The sequence below is a fragment of the Lathamus discolor genome, chromosome 8 (assembly GCF_037157495.1).
Source record: "Lathamus discolor isolate bLatDis1 chromosome 8, bLatDis1.hap1, whole genome shotgun sequence".
Taxonomy (NCBI): Eukaryota; Metazoa; Chordata; class Aves; order Psittaciformes; family Psittacidae; genus Lathamus; species Lathamus discolor.
This window is the reverse complement of record NC_088891.1, coordinates 14161152-14176021: the sequence shown is the minus strand read 5'-3', so window position 1 is coordinate 14176021 and position 14870 is coordinate 14161152. Positions and strand designations below refer to the sequence as shown.

Here is a 14870-nt window from a genome sequence, read left to right as displayed (position 1 = left end):
GATGTTCTAAGCTCTTGTCTTGTGTTTGGCAAATTATATTTTCTAAGGTGTTCACTTTGCTTTCTGCATAAAGACATGTTATTCTCTAAGTATTCTAGTTAATGTGTTGGATTTTAAACCAGTTTTGTGTTTCAATAAGCTGATTCTAGGTGTTGCATTCAGCCAGATAGGACTCTGAGTTGGCACTAGCTTCAGTAGCTGACTTGGAGCTTTTAACAAGGATTTAGCCCCTTCTCACAGATTTAGTCAGCCAGCCTAAATAATGGCATTTGCCAAAATTGCAAGCTGCTTATAAGTAACTTGTAAATAGAAGAGAGATTCAATTAATATACTTTTGTACATAAGCTTTGCTCACTGTCTGTGTGACAGTGAAGGATATATATTCAGAGTTAGAATCTTCATTGTTTCCATCTAATAAAAATGAAGTGAGCAAATGTTAAAAGTAAACAGTATTCCTAGTTTCTATTTTTTTTCTGCTGTGAAATTTCTCCCTTATCAGAAATGAAATTCTCTGCAGTAGAGAGTTGTGCAATTATATGGGCTATTGAGCATTATAGAGTATATTTGACGGGAGTTAAGTTCACTGCTGCTACTGTGACTCCGGCTCACTTCAGTGGCTCCTGCAATGTTTTGTCTCCAATGTCAAACTGAGTAGGGAAGCGTGAGGAACTTGACCTAATTTCATAGCGGTCACTGTGCCAAGAAAGCTCAGCCTGGCACATGAGTTTCTCACAAATTACGTAGGAAGAGGGTACAATTTTAAAGGTGTATTTACTATTTTCACCTAGGTACAAATTAGCATGTTGATACATTGATGCATCGCTAGATGCGAATTGCTATTGTTTCTCAAGAGAATATTCTACCTAGTTACTGCTGTTGAGTATTGGATACTGTCCTGGGTTCAGCAGTAGCAGTAATTTTTCTCCTCCTTAATAGCTGATGCACTGCTGTGGTTTTGACTTTCGGCCTGGGAACAGCCCTGATAACACCGATGGTTTTACTTGTTGCTCAGTAACGTTTACTCTGACCAAGCACTTTCTGAGCCTCATGCTCTGCCAGGGTGGAGGGGGAGCCGGGAGGAAGCAGGGACAGGACACCTGACCCAAACTGGCCAAAGAGGTATTCCATACCACAGCACGTCATGCCAGTATATAAACTAGGGGCTGTTACCCGAAAGGGCTAGATTGCTGCTTGGGTCAGGCTGGGTATCAGTCGGCGGATGGTGAGCAGTTGTATTCTTTTCCCTTGTTATTTCCCTTATCATTATTACTATTGGAGGTAGCAGTAGTGATTTGTGTTACACCTTAGTTACTGGACTGTTCTTATCTCAACCCATGGGAGTTACATTCTTTTGATTCTCCTCCCCATCACTCTGGGACAGGGGGTAGGAAGGATGGGGGAGTGAGCAAGCTGCTGTGTGGTTCCGAGTTGCCAGCTGGGCTTAAACCCATTTTTTGTTTGGTGCCCAATGTGGGGCACAAAGATTTGAGATAACGACACATCTGACCAGAGTGTGTCTAATCGTATTTGTGATAAGCATTCATTGTTTTGGATTAATAGTCACTTGTCACAATGCTGGCTTATTGTCTCTCAAAGTTGTTGCTCTTCATCTCGGAGTTTCAGTGTGTCGTACCTTACTTACAGCTGGTATTTGCCGTGTCAGTGTTTATCAGCTGGGGGGCCTGGGCTAAGGTTCTTGTTTCACTGTAATTTATGGTAATGACTTGTAATACGATAGACTTACTGATCATGAAACTGATCTGGCTTGCGTTCCCAGTGTGGTCACCACCTCTATACTTTGGGAGGTTTATAATAGAAGTGTTTACCAATTACACATCTTTTTTTCCCCCTCCTCAGGTGGTGAACCTATGAAGGAGACATTCTCTTATGTTCCCAGCCCCCCCACCAGACTATTTACAGCCTCATTTGAGGGTTCTGAAGGTTTTGAATGGCCTTTAGGTACCCTTGAGACCTGCCTGCTGATTGTGATGGGGATCACCATGTTGGCACACATATAGAGTGTGTTTTACCCACAGCTGTTTCTTCTGATCTTGAAAGTTAGGCAGAGTCAGGTTTGGGCCTTGTCTAGGGTTAGATGACAATATAGGAGGACCCAGAGATTTTCCTCAGAGGCTGGTTGTGTAAGTGCAGTCAGTTACATAGACGAGGTCTGCAGCACACAAGGGATACATATCTTCATATTTGCTTCATGTGTGTGTCGTAGGATGGTGTACCTTCACCACCAGGTTCTGCACCCGGGCAGTGACATCTTGCCACAGTGCAGCAGCCCAGATGGGTTTACCTCTGTGCTGCCAGTCGCTCTGCTTCCATTGCTGCAACCACCCCCACAGGGCATTTGCCACCATCCATGAGTCAGTACAGAGATAAAGTACTTTGCCCTCTGGCCAGTCCATGATGACTTCAGGCCATCAGGGCAGAAATGCAACATGCAGATGGGCTTGTGACCAAGGGGTGGACTTAACAATGGACACTATAGCCCAGGTTATTCATGACTCTGAAATGTGCTGCAATTAAGCAAGCCAAGCAGTTAGAGCCTTTTTGGTATGGAGGATGATGGCTGAAGTACAAATATGGGGAGGCCTGGAAGATCGATATCGCACTCCCACCAACCCGCCAAGGCAAGCGCCATGTGCTTACTATGGTGGAAGCAACCACCGGATGGCTGGGAATGGGGGGAGGATGGAGGGGGCAGTGAGCAAGCAGCAGCAATGTTGGTTGGTGGCTGGGCTTAAGCCACAACAGATACCTATTATTCAGGGAAATCATCTCTGCAGACTCTTTAGCTCGAGCTTGTTTGTGATGGCTCCTGGCTGGGAATATGTTTATCTTTTTGAAATACAGGGTAGTGAAAAGCAAACTCATGTATTCAGATTCCACTTAGTACAAAGGAGTGGGGAGACCCTCTTAGGGATTGAATTCTGTCTTGTTTCTCCATGGAAAGCACAGTCAAAAGAAGTAACTCTTGGACTGGACTTGCACGTGGCAAAAATACAGAGACAGATCTTTTTGTGTCAGTTATATGAAAGTTGCACCTAGGGCTTTTTGGTTCTGCTATGAGTTAAGCAATGCAATCTGAGGCCAGCTGTCTGTCAGCTCTCTTCCATGTCTATCCCTTTCTTTTTTTTCCTCTCCGTCTTTTTGTCTCGGTGTCTCCCCATACTGTTGGAAAAAATACGGTGAAGGTGACTATATGAAAAGATACCTCACTGTTTGTTAGGAAACTTACTATGTTTCCCTTCCTTATTTCTGTAAAATTATCTCCCATTGCTCATGCTATTTCACCCTCCACTTGTAATGCAGTCTTCCTGCCACCCCTGCTGAGATTCCTCTCTCTTAGCAACTATATGCTTGCCTTTCACGGTCATTTATTCTACTCCAAGAACAATGATCACAGTAGTTCATTCAAAGCACTCGTCCTGTGTCACTTTCAAGCTCATGGTCTGCATTCCTGTTTCTTTTTTTTGTGTATCTTTCCAGTGTTAACATTTTGGTCACTAAGACTTTTAAAACATAACAGTGAAGCTGTTTCACTTGTATGGAGTAGTTTATATGCGCAACTGCTGTGTTATGCGTAGAAACTGTGTGTGGTTTTTACGGAGAGTGTTTCTACAAACAACTGCCATGTGTTGTAAACTAAAATCTAGCAGGCATTGTTTGTGTACTTCTCAGGGAAGTCTAGGAGACTGGAGGGTATTCACTGCACTGTAGCTTTCCATTAGTGTTCTCTTGCTCAGTGTGTAGCTTTGCAATTCCTTTTCATTTTTTTCGGTTCTCCTAGTCAGTTACTGGCATTTGTTTTCTTAGTGTCATGGCCTCAGGCCTGGAGGCTTAACTCACATTGCAGTTAACTGCCATGCAAAAAACTTCTGCCTTCAATGGGTAAACATTATTGAGCAAAATGTGTGGGGCCTCTTTAGACTTCAAAAGAATCTGAGTTAGAGCTGCCTCAGTAACTATCAGAGGAGCTGCAGTGAACCAAGAGCAATTATTGTCAGCAAGCTCTTCTATATCTAGGCAAGTGAAGATAAGAGATCTCTGATTTTCGCCTGAGTGTGCTCTGTTACGTCTCCCATAAAATTGGTTGAGCTTACCAATATAAGTATGCTTTATCTAGTCTTTATGCAGACAAACAACAGTATACATCCAATTTAAAGACCAGAGCTGTGAATTTGATGGCTCAGTAAGCTGGTTCTATGGCCCACAGTACTTTCTGGGTATGCTCTTTGCCTAGAACTCCTGTTTGGAAAAACTAGAGAAATAGGTGCTAATTTATATGAGACCCCAAGTCAATCAGATTGGATCCTTGAACTGTACCGTAGTCCACTACCGTACTGTCAGTACTGTAGCAGAAATAAACAACAGGAAAATATTAAACAGTGGATTTCTCTTCCTTCCTTGGAGTAATTTTTCTGATCATCTTGTTTCAATTGAAAATTAATAATGACATTTTAATGCCTTTCACTGCAAAGTTTACAGTAGGCCCACTTGTTATTTCATATTCTGCAGTGATTAATCTAGCTGAATTCATGGGGAAGCCTTTCAGCTTTAATTGCTGCTGTCTTTTAAGTTTGTTTGAGGTAAGCTCATTTTCAGCTATAGAATCTGTTTTGAGAAGATATTATTTCATTTTTGATTGGGTTTGTTCTCAAATTAGGTTTTGTAAATTCATAATTAATAAATTGATTTCTACTCTGTACTGTGTGTATGCATTCGCTGAGAGTAGCAGACAAAAGAGAAATGGATATTCTCCAGATACATGCTTTAATTTTTCTTTGATTAAACACCTCTAGTGACATCTTACAATATCCCAGTTCTGCTCATTAATCACAGTCTAATGTTTGTCTGCCATCTCTTGCTTATAATTTCCAAAACAATTCAGATTTTATTTCCTGAAAATTCATTTCTATGAATTTTTGATAGGACAAGTCAATCACCTAAATGTGATGCCTCAAGGCGAACAGAAATGGTACAAATATCCCATCAAAATAAGCATGTGTAAATAACTGAATTCTTTCCAACACTTGCCCAGCTGTGTTTTACAAATAACACTGAATCCATTTACATAAATTTTATGTTTGCTAGCTGAAATTAATTTATTAATTTTCCACATTTTTGTTCAGCTCTATAGTTTTCCAGAGATTTGTAAGAAATGTTTATTTAAATCAGACTAATGTAGTAATGGTAAATTATTCTTCTTTTTTTCAGTACTTGCCTACAGATTTGATTTCTATAGTCACTAGCATCAGAATGTCCATGAAAAATAGTAAAATAGATTAAAGAATGAAAAAATAGTTTTATTATTTTTATTCTATAAGCTTCTCAATTAATGCTGTTGATAATCTCTTGGAGTTGAAGATACTCTTTCCTATTTGACATCAGTTGGCATGTCTTCCACACTAACTGGCAGGATAATTTTCCATATGGAGTTGTACTGCATGTACAGTGTATATAGATGGCTGACAGACTTGTTGAGTCCAAATATTCAAGCCAGATTTCTCTTGCGCGGGGAAAATGCTGGTTTTCTTGTTTTAAATATGCTGGATCATCATCTACCAAAATCTACAGTTTAAAATATCCAGATTTTATTCTCCTTTGTGGACATTTGGTATGTAACAGTTCTTTATTAATTTGGACAAGAAAGAGCTTGGACATAAGTTTAAAAGGGCATGTGGCAAGGATGAAAGGTCTCCACAAGCAAATGCTGTGCAGTCTCTTGCTTACCATAAAGTAGTAAGTGTTAAATATTAGATGTGCCATTTACAGCTGCCTTTGGACAGCTGTGAATTAGTGGAGATATTAAAACCAAAACAATAATTATATTCTTGATTCACATTAACTGTAATGATTAAAACCACAAACTCAACTACATTCTAATTTTGTTACATCTTCTTTTCATAAAGATCTTTAAACAGAGTCCCTGTACACATTTTGTCATTATCACTATTAAAAGAAAATGATGCTAATTTTGTTAGAGGCCTACTCAACTTCATGTTAGCTGTGTAGCCATGGCTACTGTTTATATGTACTGTTTGCTGTATGTAACAGTGATGATAGAGCTATTTCTTAGACTTCTCTTAATCTATTGTTCTAATTGCATGTATCTTAAGGTGCAGAACTGGAAGGTACATCTGGTATTGCAGTTTCCTGTGGTAACACCCTATTTTCATTGGTCCATTCTCAGGTGGTCCAGATGGTCTTCAGAGATCCCTTCCAACCAAAGTTACTCTGTGGTTACAGGGCAGGCATTTGCACCTTAATTCCCTTCTCATATGTAAACCTCTACTAGTGCTGCAAACAGGCTTTACAAGCTGTAAGTTGTTTATCTAATCAAATCCAGGACTTATGAGTTCAACTTCCTTCTGACACATATTTCTGATTAAGTCCATCTTAACTTGTAATGACTTTCAAAGTTCCATTGAACCTGTGAACTGGAAAACCATATCCTGAGTGGTTACAGTAACTCCAGCTAAATTGCTAAGCTTTAATGAAATGACTGAAGTGCAGCCATTGGACAAATGTCCCATTACCTTCACTGAGAACAGATTCCTGCCTTCTGGTGTGTTCTCTTCTGGAAATAATGATAGTAAAATAAATCAATTCACCTTCTCTTTTAAGCATGAGATTTATAGTGGCCAACAATTCTATTAACTGATGTAAATTGTGTGAATTGGTTCTTTAATTCATAGATGAAGCATATGTAATAACTTATAAAGCTTCTTGTAATCAACTTTCCTTTTAAGTGTGGAATACTTCTATTAGAATCATAGAATCATAGAACAGTTAGGGTTGGAAAGGACCTCAAGATCATCTAGTTCCAACCCCCCTGATATGGGCAGGGACACCTCACACTAAACCCTCCCACCCAAGGCTTCATCCAACCTGGCCTTGAACACTGCCAGGGATGGAGCACTCACAACCTCCCTGGGCAACCCATTCCAGTGCCTCACCACCCTAACAGGAAAGAATTTCCTCCTTATATCCAATTTAAACTTCCTCTGTTTAAGTTTTAACCTGTTACCCCTTGTCCTGTCACTACAGTCCCTTGATGAAGAGTCCCTCCCCAGCATCCCTATAGGCCCCCTTCAGGTACTGGAAGGCTGCTATGAGGTCTCCACGCAGCCTTCTCTTCTTCAGGCTGAACAGCCCCAACTTCCTCAGCCTGTCTTCATACGGGAGGTGTTCCAGTCCCCTGATCATCCTCGTGGCCCTCCTCTGGACTTGTTCCAACAGTTCCATGTCCTTTTTATGTTGAGGACACCAGAACTGCACACAATACTCCAGGTGAGGTCTCACAAGAGCAGAGTAGAGGGGCAGGATCACCTCCTTCAACCTGCTGGTCACACTCCTTTTGATGCAGCCCAGGATACGGTTGGCTTTCTGGGCTGCGAGCTCACACTGCCAGCCCATGATCATTTTCTCAGTGATGGAGCATAGGTGACGTGAGGAGACTGAACTCTTCGGGAGTCTGCATTTACTTGCATAGAAAAGGTTACAGGTGACAGCCAACAGGGAGAAAATAATTTGAAAAATATTTCCATAGTTTGTTGCTGAGACCTGTTGATTCTCTTGGTGATGGCCCAATGCCTGTGTGTTTGTTTTGATGTAACACCCCAAAAGAGATAAAGTCTGTCTCATAGATGTTTCCATTGGTATTTCAGTAGATTCTTGAGTTCAGAGTCCCATACGAAAAGGCTGAAGTCCAGTTCAAGTGCTGTGTTCTTAATGGATTACCCTGCTCTTGCGGGGGGGTTGGACTAGATGATCTTTTGAAGTCCCTTCCAACCCTTGGGATTCTGTGATTCTGTGAATGGATGTGGCATTTGGGATCAGACAAAATAAAATTATTCTAGGTAAGTTGATTTAGGTTTCAGAATGTCTGCTAATATTTGCTTTTTCTTATGTATTTAATTCCCTGAGACTTAACACTTTAACTTTTCACAGGGAGAAATGGTTTTCAGAAGTTAATGAGTTAAATGAGTTAAGTGAAGTTAACGAGTTAGAAAAATGTAGCCATCAAAATCTCTCTCTGCCATAATGTATTTTGCAGTGCAAAATATACACTGATATACAATAAGATGACTTGGGTCCCATCCATCCTGCTATGATCCTAGTGAAGCACTGCGAACTCACTCTCTAAGGTCTGTGCGTATTTTCTCTAAATGTCTAAACATACTTATAGCCAATCTAATTAACTTTTACTATTTTAGCAAGAGTACTGAGGCTGTTGAAAGACATCTCAGCTAGTATCTTCCAAAAGGATACCCCAGAAAGAAGCTGGTTTATCTACCTGGAGTCACATACTGCGTTTTTGAAAGACTGGCATCAATATAGTAGCTGTATGTCCTCCCTTCCTCTTATTTTTTTTTTGTTGTTTCCTACCCTCCCCCCAACCCTGATCCCCCCAAGCAAAGCTGAAAACTCCAAGTTGTGTTATTAGAAACACTTGTAACGAAAGCCAATGGCAAATATGAATTTGTATTATTACAAACATTGTATATATACCTACCCCATTTATCACAGTTTTTTTTTTTTTAGGACACTGACATATCAAATCTTCCTCTTACAAAAGAGCTAAACGCTAGACACTGGAAATTGGTTTTTGATACATTATAAAGCTCTATTGTAACTCCACTGCATGGCCTTCACATGCACATAAAACTGACAGGTACACAGTAATATCAAATGACAAGAAAGCAGTTTCTTCATACTTTATTTTACAATTTCTCACTAAATATATTTACAGGACACGGAGTTTGCTTTAGTGCAATACAGAGTAATGCTGCCTAAGTACAAACTGTTTAACTTCTCTTAAAAAAAAAACCAAAACAGAAAAAGCACTTACCTGATGTTACAGCTAAGTATATACAGCAACATCACTAACTCTGAGTGAAAATGCTAACAGCATCTTTTCTTTTCATAAACAATTTCTAGAAACAAACCACAAACCAGCATTACATAGTCCAAACTACTAACCCTTGTACAGTACCAAATCATTTAAAAAATGATTTTTTAAAAGCACATGTACTGTATAGCAGTCTTTTTCTACAGATACTGACTTACTCTTAATACAAATATGATATTACCTTGGCAGTTTTAAAGAACAAAGTTATCTCAAGATATCAAACATCAGTAACAAACTCTGATAAGCACAGCTTCTTGAGAACTTGCTTTAACAGCATTTCTTCACAGTGATATTTATGAAAGGCTGGAAAAAGATTAGCATAAAATATTTCCATCCTTTTTCAGTTTTTATGCAAAAGTCATTACTTTATATTGGTTATTATAAAATTACAAACACTTTCTATAAGTAACTGCATCTGTAGTAATGATTGATTTATAGAAAAAGTTATCAGTAAGAGACCTAAAATGAGGCTTGCATAAAATGATGGTCTGAAGAAAGCTAGGTACATCTATTTTAAATAATAGTAAGGGAGGTAACTTAATTTAGAATAAGCAATGCAGTAGTCTAACAACATACTAATCAATTAAAAAAGCTAATTATTTATTAATAAATGCTTTAAAAATAAAGGAATTGTCATGAGGTGAAATCAACATTTAAAAACATATGATGAAATGTTTTACCCTTAATCTTAGTTTTGGCACTTCATTGGAACAATTACTTTACCAAAGACCAAAATATGTATAAAAGACATACGGCTCTTTGATATATCTTGCAAATATAGTACATAAGTACTGGCAAACACTGAAAACATAGTTAAACATTCCCACAGAATTGCTCATGCATGCACTATTCTGACAACAGCATTGTATCTATGCTCTGGGCGGTGAGAATCTTGCATTACTTGGGTATTTTAGGTCGTTTCTTCAGGAGATCTTGTTTCTGATTTAAGTCTTACAAATTCTTTAGCAACTTCATCATTGGTCCTCTGAGAAAGTATTCTAAGAATTGTTAACCCAGTTTCATCTACAGATATGTTTCTCAACAAAGGGTACCAAGATGCACAGCTACCTTTCTCTGCTACGTTTTGCAGCTGAATAACTGTCATTCCTATAATGCGATCTTCCCTAGCAAAGCAGTAATCTTTCACAGAGAGGTGAAGTTCGTAGGCTCCTGGCTTATCTTCATTACTCAGAATGCTGCAGGGATTAAAAATATGAGCTTAGAACAAGGAGTTCAGTTTAATTCTCCTAAGAAATGAACCTACTTTAAAAAGCTTGTAAGAATTGAAGTGATTGATAGTGGCAGTTTAACTTCTGTAGCTCCATTTTTTTGTTGCAAGGGAATATAATTTAGTTTTAGACCTTCTAAACAGTTAAACTTGCAGATGCTACTGATGATGCATTCTCTATTCCCCCTGACCTGAACAGAAATACAGCATTCTTCATTCCCTCAATATCTGAAATGAACACTGTTGATTTCCCTAGAACATACCTAAAATGTTCAACTAGTTCTACAGCTATCATAACCACATCTTTGAATCAAAATGAATTGTACATTTTAACCAGCTTCTGTAAGCTGAAAATCTTAGTGGTTGTAACTCGTCTTCATACAAAACAAAGGTACAAATTACTAAATAATTTTGAAGTTGTGTCTGTATGGACTCTGATGTGTTTAATGGCCTTAGGATGTCTTCTATGTTCTTGCTGGTTTCACAGCACAAAATTCTAAGAAAATTGGCAAAAAAATATGCAGTTAACAGATAAAAAACACTTACAATTGGAAAGTTTCATTGTATTTTGGAGACCAAGTGTTGCTCTTTGTCTTGGTTCCATGTTTTCTTTTCTTGTCACTTAGGTTAGGACCCAATATGCAAACTTCCACAAATGGCCGGAACATAGCTGTTGTTTGCCAGTTTAGATTATTAATTGCTACAACTATAAAGAAATAAAAGAAATTAAATTGAATAAAATTCCATTGGAAAAGCTCAAATTATTTATCCAGCATGACTTTGTATAGGTAATGAAAGGTGACTCGAGAGCTTTCCTATAGGATATCAATACCTGGCAAACCTCAGAGCAGCTTTGCTGCTTCTCTGCCAGGTAAGATGTCTGACTATTTGCAGTTACAACAGTAGCAAATATAAATGTGTATTTTACATGAAGAGGCTTTTTTCTGTTATCATCACTGTAATTAAAAAAAATGAGCTTATGCTGATCTAAATAGTATTGGATTTCATTTGGAATTGCAATTGTGCAGAATAAAGGCATGTGGTTAAAAATGGAACTTTTAAAGTCTTGGTGCAATCATTCACCACCCAGCGTTGCTACAGCTTTTTGAAAATTAACTTATATTCAAGCAATTCAGAAGTGCAATTTAGCAACTGTGAACTTGTAACTCAATAACTTTGTAGAATAAATTGTAACTGTCTATGCAGAGAAGCTTAGACAGTATTTACCTAGATAATCCTAACTTCTGCTGTTGTTGAGCAAGAAAAAAGTATAAGCCTAATCACCTGAAGCATACTTATAGCTTTACAAGTACACTTAACATTTGTTGTTTCATTATTGGTGTGTTTTACTTGGGATATAATGATTGAGAGTTCTGGACTTGTTACTGCTTTCTTTTTGAAATTACCTATTTTAAACTTACCTTTTACAGTGACTTTATGCTCACCAGTTCCAGGATGTGTAGAGAGATCCACCTGTATAGATATCTCACCCACTGAATTATTATTGGTTTGACCTGAAATAGTAATTAGTAGGTTAGCACACTTGGCTTTCTCCTCTGTTCCTTGGCATCAAGAGGAACAGACAGTAAAAGAAGGTGGTATTTCCTCTCAGAAACAGAAGCTTCTGACATAGATTTCACATTTAAGTGGGAATCAGTTACAGATTTGTAAGTGATTTTGCCACAAAAGTACCTGGCAATCACAAATGTCTATGTAAAGTGTTTCAGGAAAATAAAAAAAACCCATTTAACCTGAAACTTTGTAATGCAAACATTGGTGGTTTGGTCAAACTCTGCTTGCATGTACAACACATCTTATTGCAAGTATGTGTTTGGAGATTTTAGATACCTAAAATTCAAAAGGCAGTTTATCTGTGCTGGTACTCTAATATGATATATAGGATATATTTATTTGTAAGTTATTCTCATTGGCTTTCTGATGACATAAAGTAAATCAAAGAGTGTAGAGACTGGGGCTTCTAGAACATTATTGTTGTTCTTTGAATTGTGAAATTTCACCTTTTCAAATTGTGACAAAATACGTGGAATTCAACCTGAACAGTTCAGTTTGTGTGTATTTGTGTTGGTTTTTATTTATTATTTTTGGTAGTGGACCTTTTTATGAATGATGCTCTTGATTCTACATGTAGCCATCTTTGGCTATGAAGTTTGAGTTGAGCATACTGTAACTTCAAGTCATTAATCTTCTGTTCTGATTAAAAAGCTTTAATGGTGAAGCTCAATAGGAGAACCAGGAATTTGCAACATCTAAATCACAGGGAAACAGACTGCATAGGATAAATGGAACATACTGAGTACAGAAATGTCTCCTATTTACCATTCAGAATGGCAAAACTTCATAGCAGCCTTGAAAAAACAATAATTTGATGATATATAAAAAAAAAAAAGACACAAATACCTAGTACTGAATAAAATCTGTCCCTGCAGTCAGCCAAAGAAACTCTGCCTTTTATCAGCTCTGTGACTATGGTACATTCTGAAAATGATTGTGTAATCCCAGGTTAACATATCATTTCATGTTATGAACATCAACTTATCTAATTTTCTATCTTATGATAGCAATTCTTTCTACTGAAACTGCTTTAAGAGCTTTTCATATTCATCATATCTCTCTGCTGGTAGTTTAAAGTAAAATCCTTGAATCTGGAGGAGGCTTTACTTGAGGGTCTCTTTCTCACAATCTAAAGAATAAAAGACAGTAGCAAATTGTATGTCAGAGAGAGATAGCTAGAATAGGCTTGCCTACAAAACAAAGATTCTTTTTATGCAGCAGTTGCCTAACAGCAAAAGAGAATAATAATGAAATGTTTTTACTGTTCTTCAGCTAGGGAAGAAGCTATTCTTGTAATTGAAAGCTGAAACTGTTACTGGATGAAAGATCAGAATATTTTATTTTCTTTTTAATTTCTTAATTTCTTTTCTATTATTTTCTTTTTTCCCCCCTATTTATTCTATTCTATTCTACCTGTTTCTACTCTTTATTCTTTGGTGTTCTTTGGTATTCTTCTTTTCTATTCTACTATTATTTTTTAATTTCTTTTCTACTCATTTGATTTAATTTTATTGTATTCTCGTTTGCTATTCCTTGCTCTTGTTTGCTATACCATTTTCTAGTATTTTCTATTGTATTCTGTTGTTTGCTATTCTTTGATATTCTTTGCTGTTGTATTCTATTCTTGGCTATACTATTTTCCTTTGTGTTCCCTTGTGTTCCCTTCTTTGCTATTGCTTTCTATACTATTTTCTAGGCTTTTCTATTTTCTGTTGTATCCTATTGAATTGTGGTTGTTGTATCCTATTGAATTTTACTTGCTATTCTTTCCTATACTATTTTCTAGTATTTTCTATTGTCTACTGCATCCTGTTGTATTCTATTGTTTGCTATTGCATTCTAGTGTTTACTATACTATTTTAGTTTCTTTTCTATTTTGTTTTATTCTGTTGTATTCTATTCTTTGCTATACTATTTTCTAGAATTTTCTATTGTCTACTGCATTCTATTGTATTGTATTCTGTTGTATTCAGTTGTTTGCTATTGCATTCTATTATTTGCTATACTATTTTCTAGTGTTTTATACTTTCTATTGTATGTATTGTATGCTATTATTTGCTCTACTTTTACAGTCTTTTCTGTTTGCTATCGGTTTTACTCTTTGCTATTGCTTGCTATTGTATTCTAGTGTTTGCTATACTATTTTCTAGTATTTTCTATTGTATTTTAGTGTTTTATATTGTATTACTTTCTCTCATATACTCAGTATTTTCTATTGTATTCTCTTCTTTTCTATTGTAGTCTATTGTTTTCTATTTGATTCTTTTCTTTTTCTTCCTCTTCCCTTTTTTTTTTTTTTTTTTTTTTTAATTTTTTGCTTAATTTCATTTCATTGAACTCCATAAGAACTGACTGGGAAGGTGTTTGTGATCTGTGCATTGTCCATTCTGATTTAGTGGTGCTTGCAGGGACAATTCTATACGGTCATAATGTAAAAGTAAGGAGAAGTCACTTTTTTTGCAAAATATCTGAGGGCAATATGCAGGTGTTCTCATTTTCCCACTGTGTAAATGAGTCTTTCCACCAACTCGCATTGGTTTTGCAAAGTTCACAGGACTTGATTAATTCAAAAAAAGAAGTCTCTGCAGTTAGTAAAGTCAATTTCCCCTGCCCTACCTTTTGTCCAATTTATAGATCTGTTGAGCCTTAAGTTTATGGTTAAGTTGTCAGAGCATGTGCATGGGAGAGAACAGAGATATGAGACAAGGGGGCATAGTCAAAGCTAGAACTCTAAAGAAATTCAGGCAAAATTCAGTAGAAAAATAAGGGTTAGACTTTGTCACCAAAACCAGCAGCTGGCTGCTAGCTGTGGATCTAGATTCATTATCTTTTCCAGCTCAGGTTCCAGAGAAATTGGAAATGTACGATATCCCCCTCCTAAATGTGAGAACTTACGTAACTCTGAGGAGAGAATATGTTCAATTTCTGAAAGCTGGTATCTATGAAGCAGTCTAAACAGGGGTCAGAAGAGATCAGTATGTGTTCTCAGGAGTCTGAAAACGGAACTCCTATTTGTATTTCAAAGGCTTTTACACTGTCTGCAGTTATTACAAAGCAGTAAGCTTTGAAAGGACCAAATGTCAATTCATCAAATACATACACATATATTGTCAGAAATCCTTTATTTAATTTTACTTTTTTTTTTTT

At 37.2% G+C, this 14870-nt stretch overlaps 1 protein-coding gene across 5 annotated transcripts in view; it reads right to left on the bottom strand.

The window, feature by feature from the left end:
* Positions 1–8714: 8714 nt before the first annotated feature.
* UNC13C (unc-13 homolog C) overlaps positions 8715–14870 on the bottom strand; it is a 194484-nt gene continuing 188328 nt past the window's right edge. For all 5 annotated transcript variants that reach the window (XM_065688905.1, XM_065688903.1, XM_065688904.1 and 2 more), the window contains 3 exons: positions 11573–11665; positions 10698–10857; positions 8715–10119 (listed from right to left, as the gene is read on the bottom strand). In XM_065688905.1, coding sequence (XP_065544977.1) covers positions 9834–10119; positions 10698–10857; positions 11573–11665 — 539 coding nt within the window. In that variant the 3' untranslated portion in view covers positions 8715–9833. The remainder of the gene's footprint in view (positions 10120–10697; positions 10858–11572; positions 11666–14870) is intronic.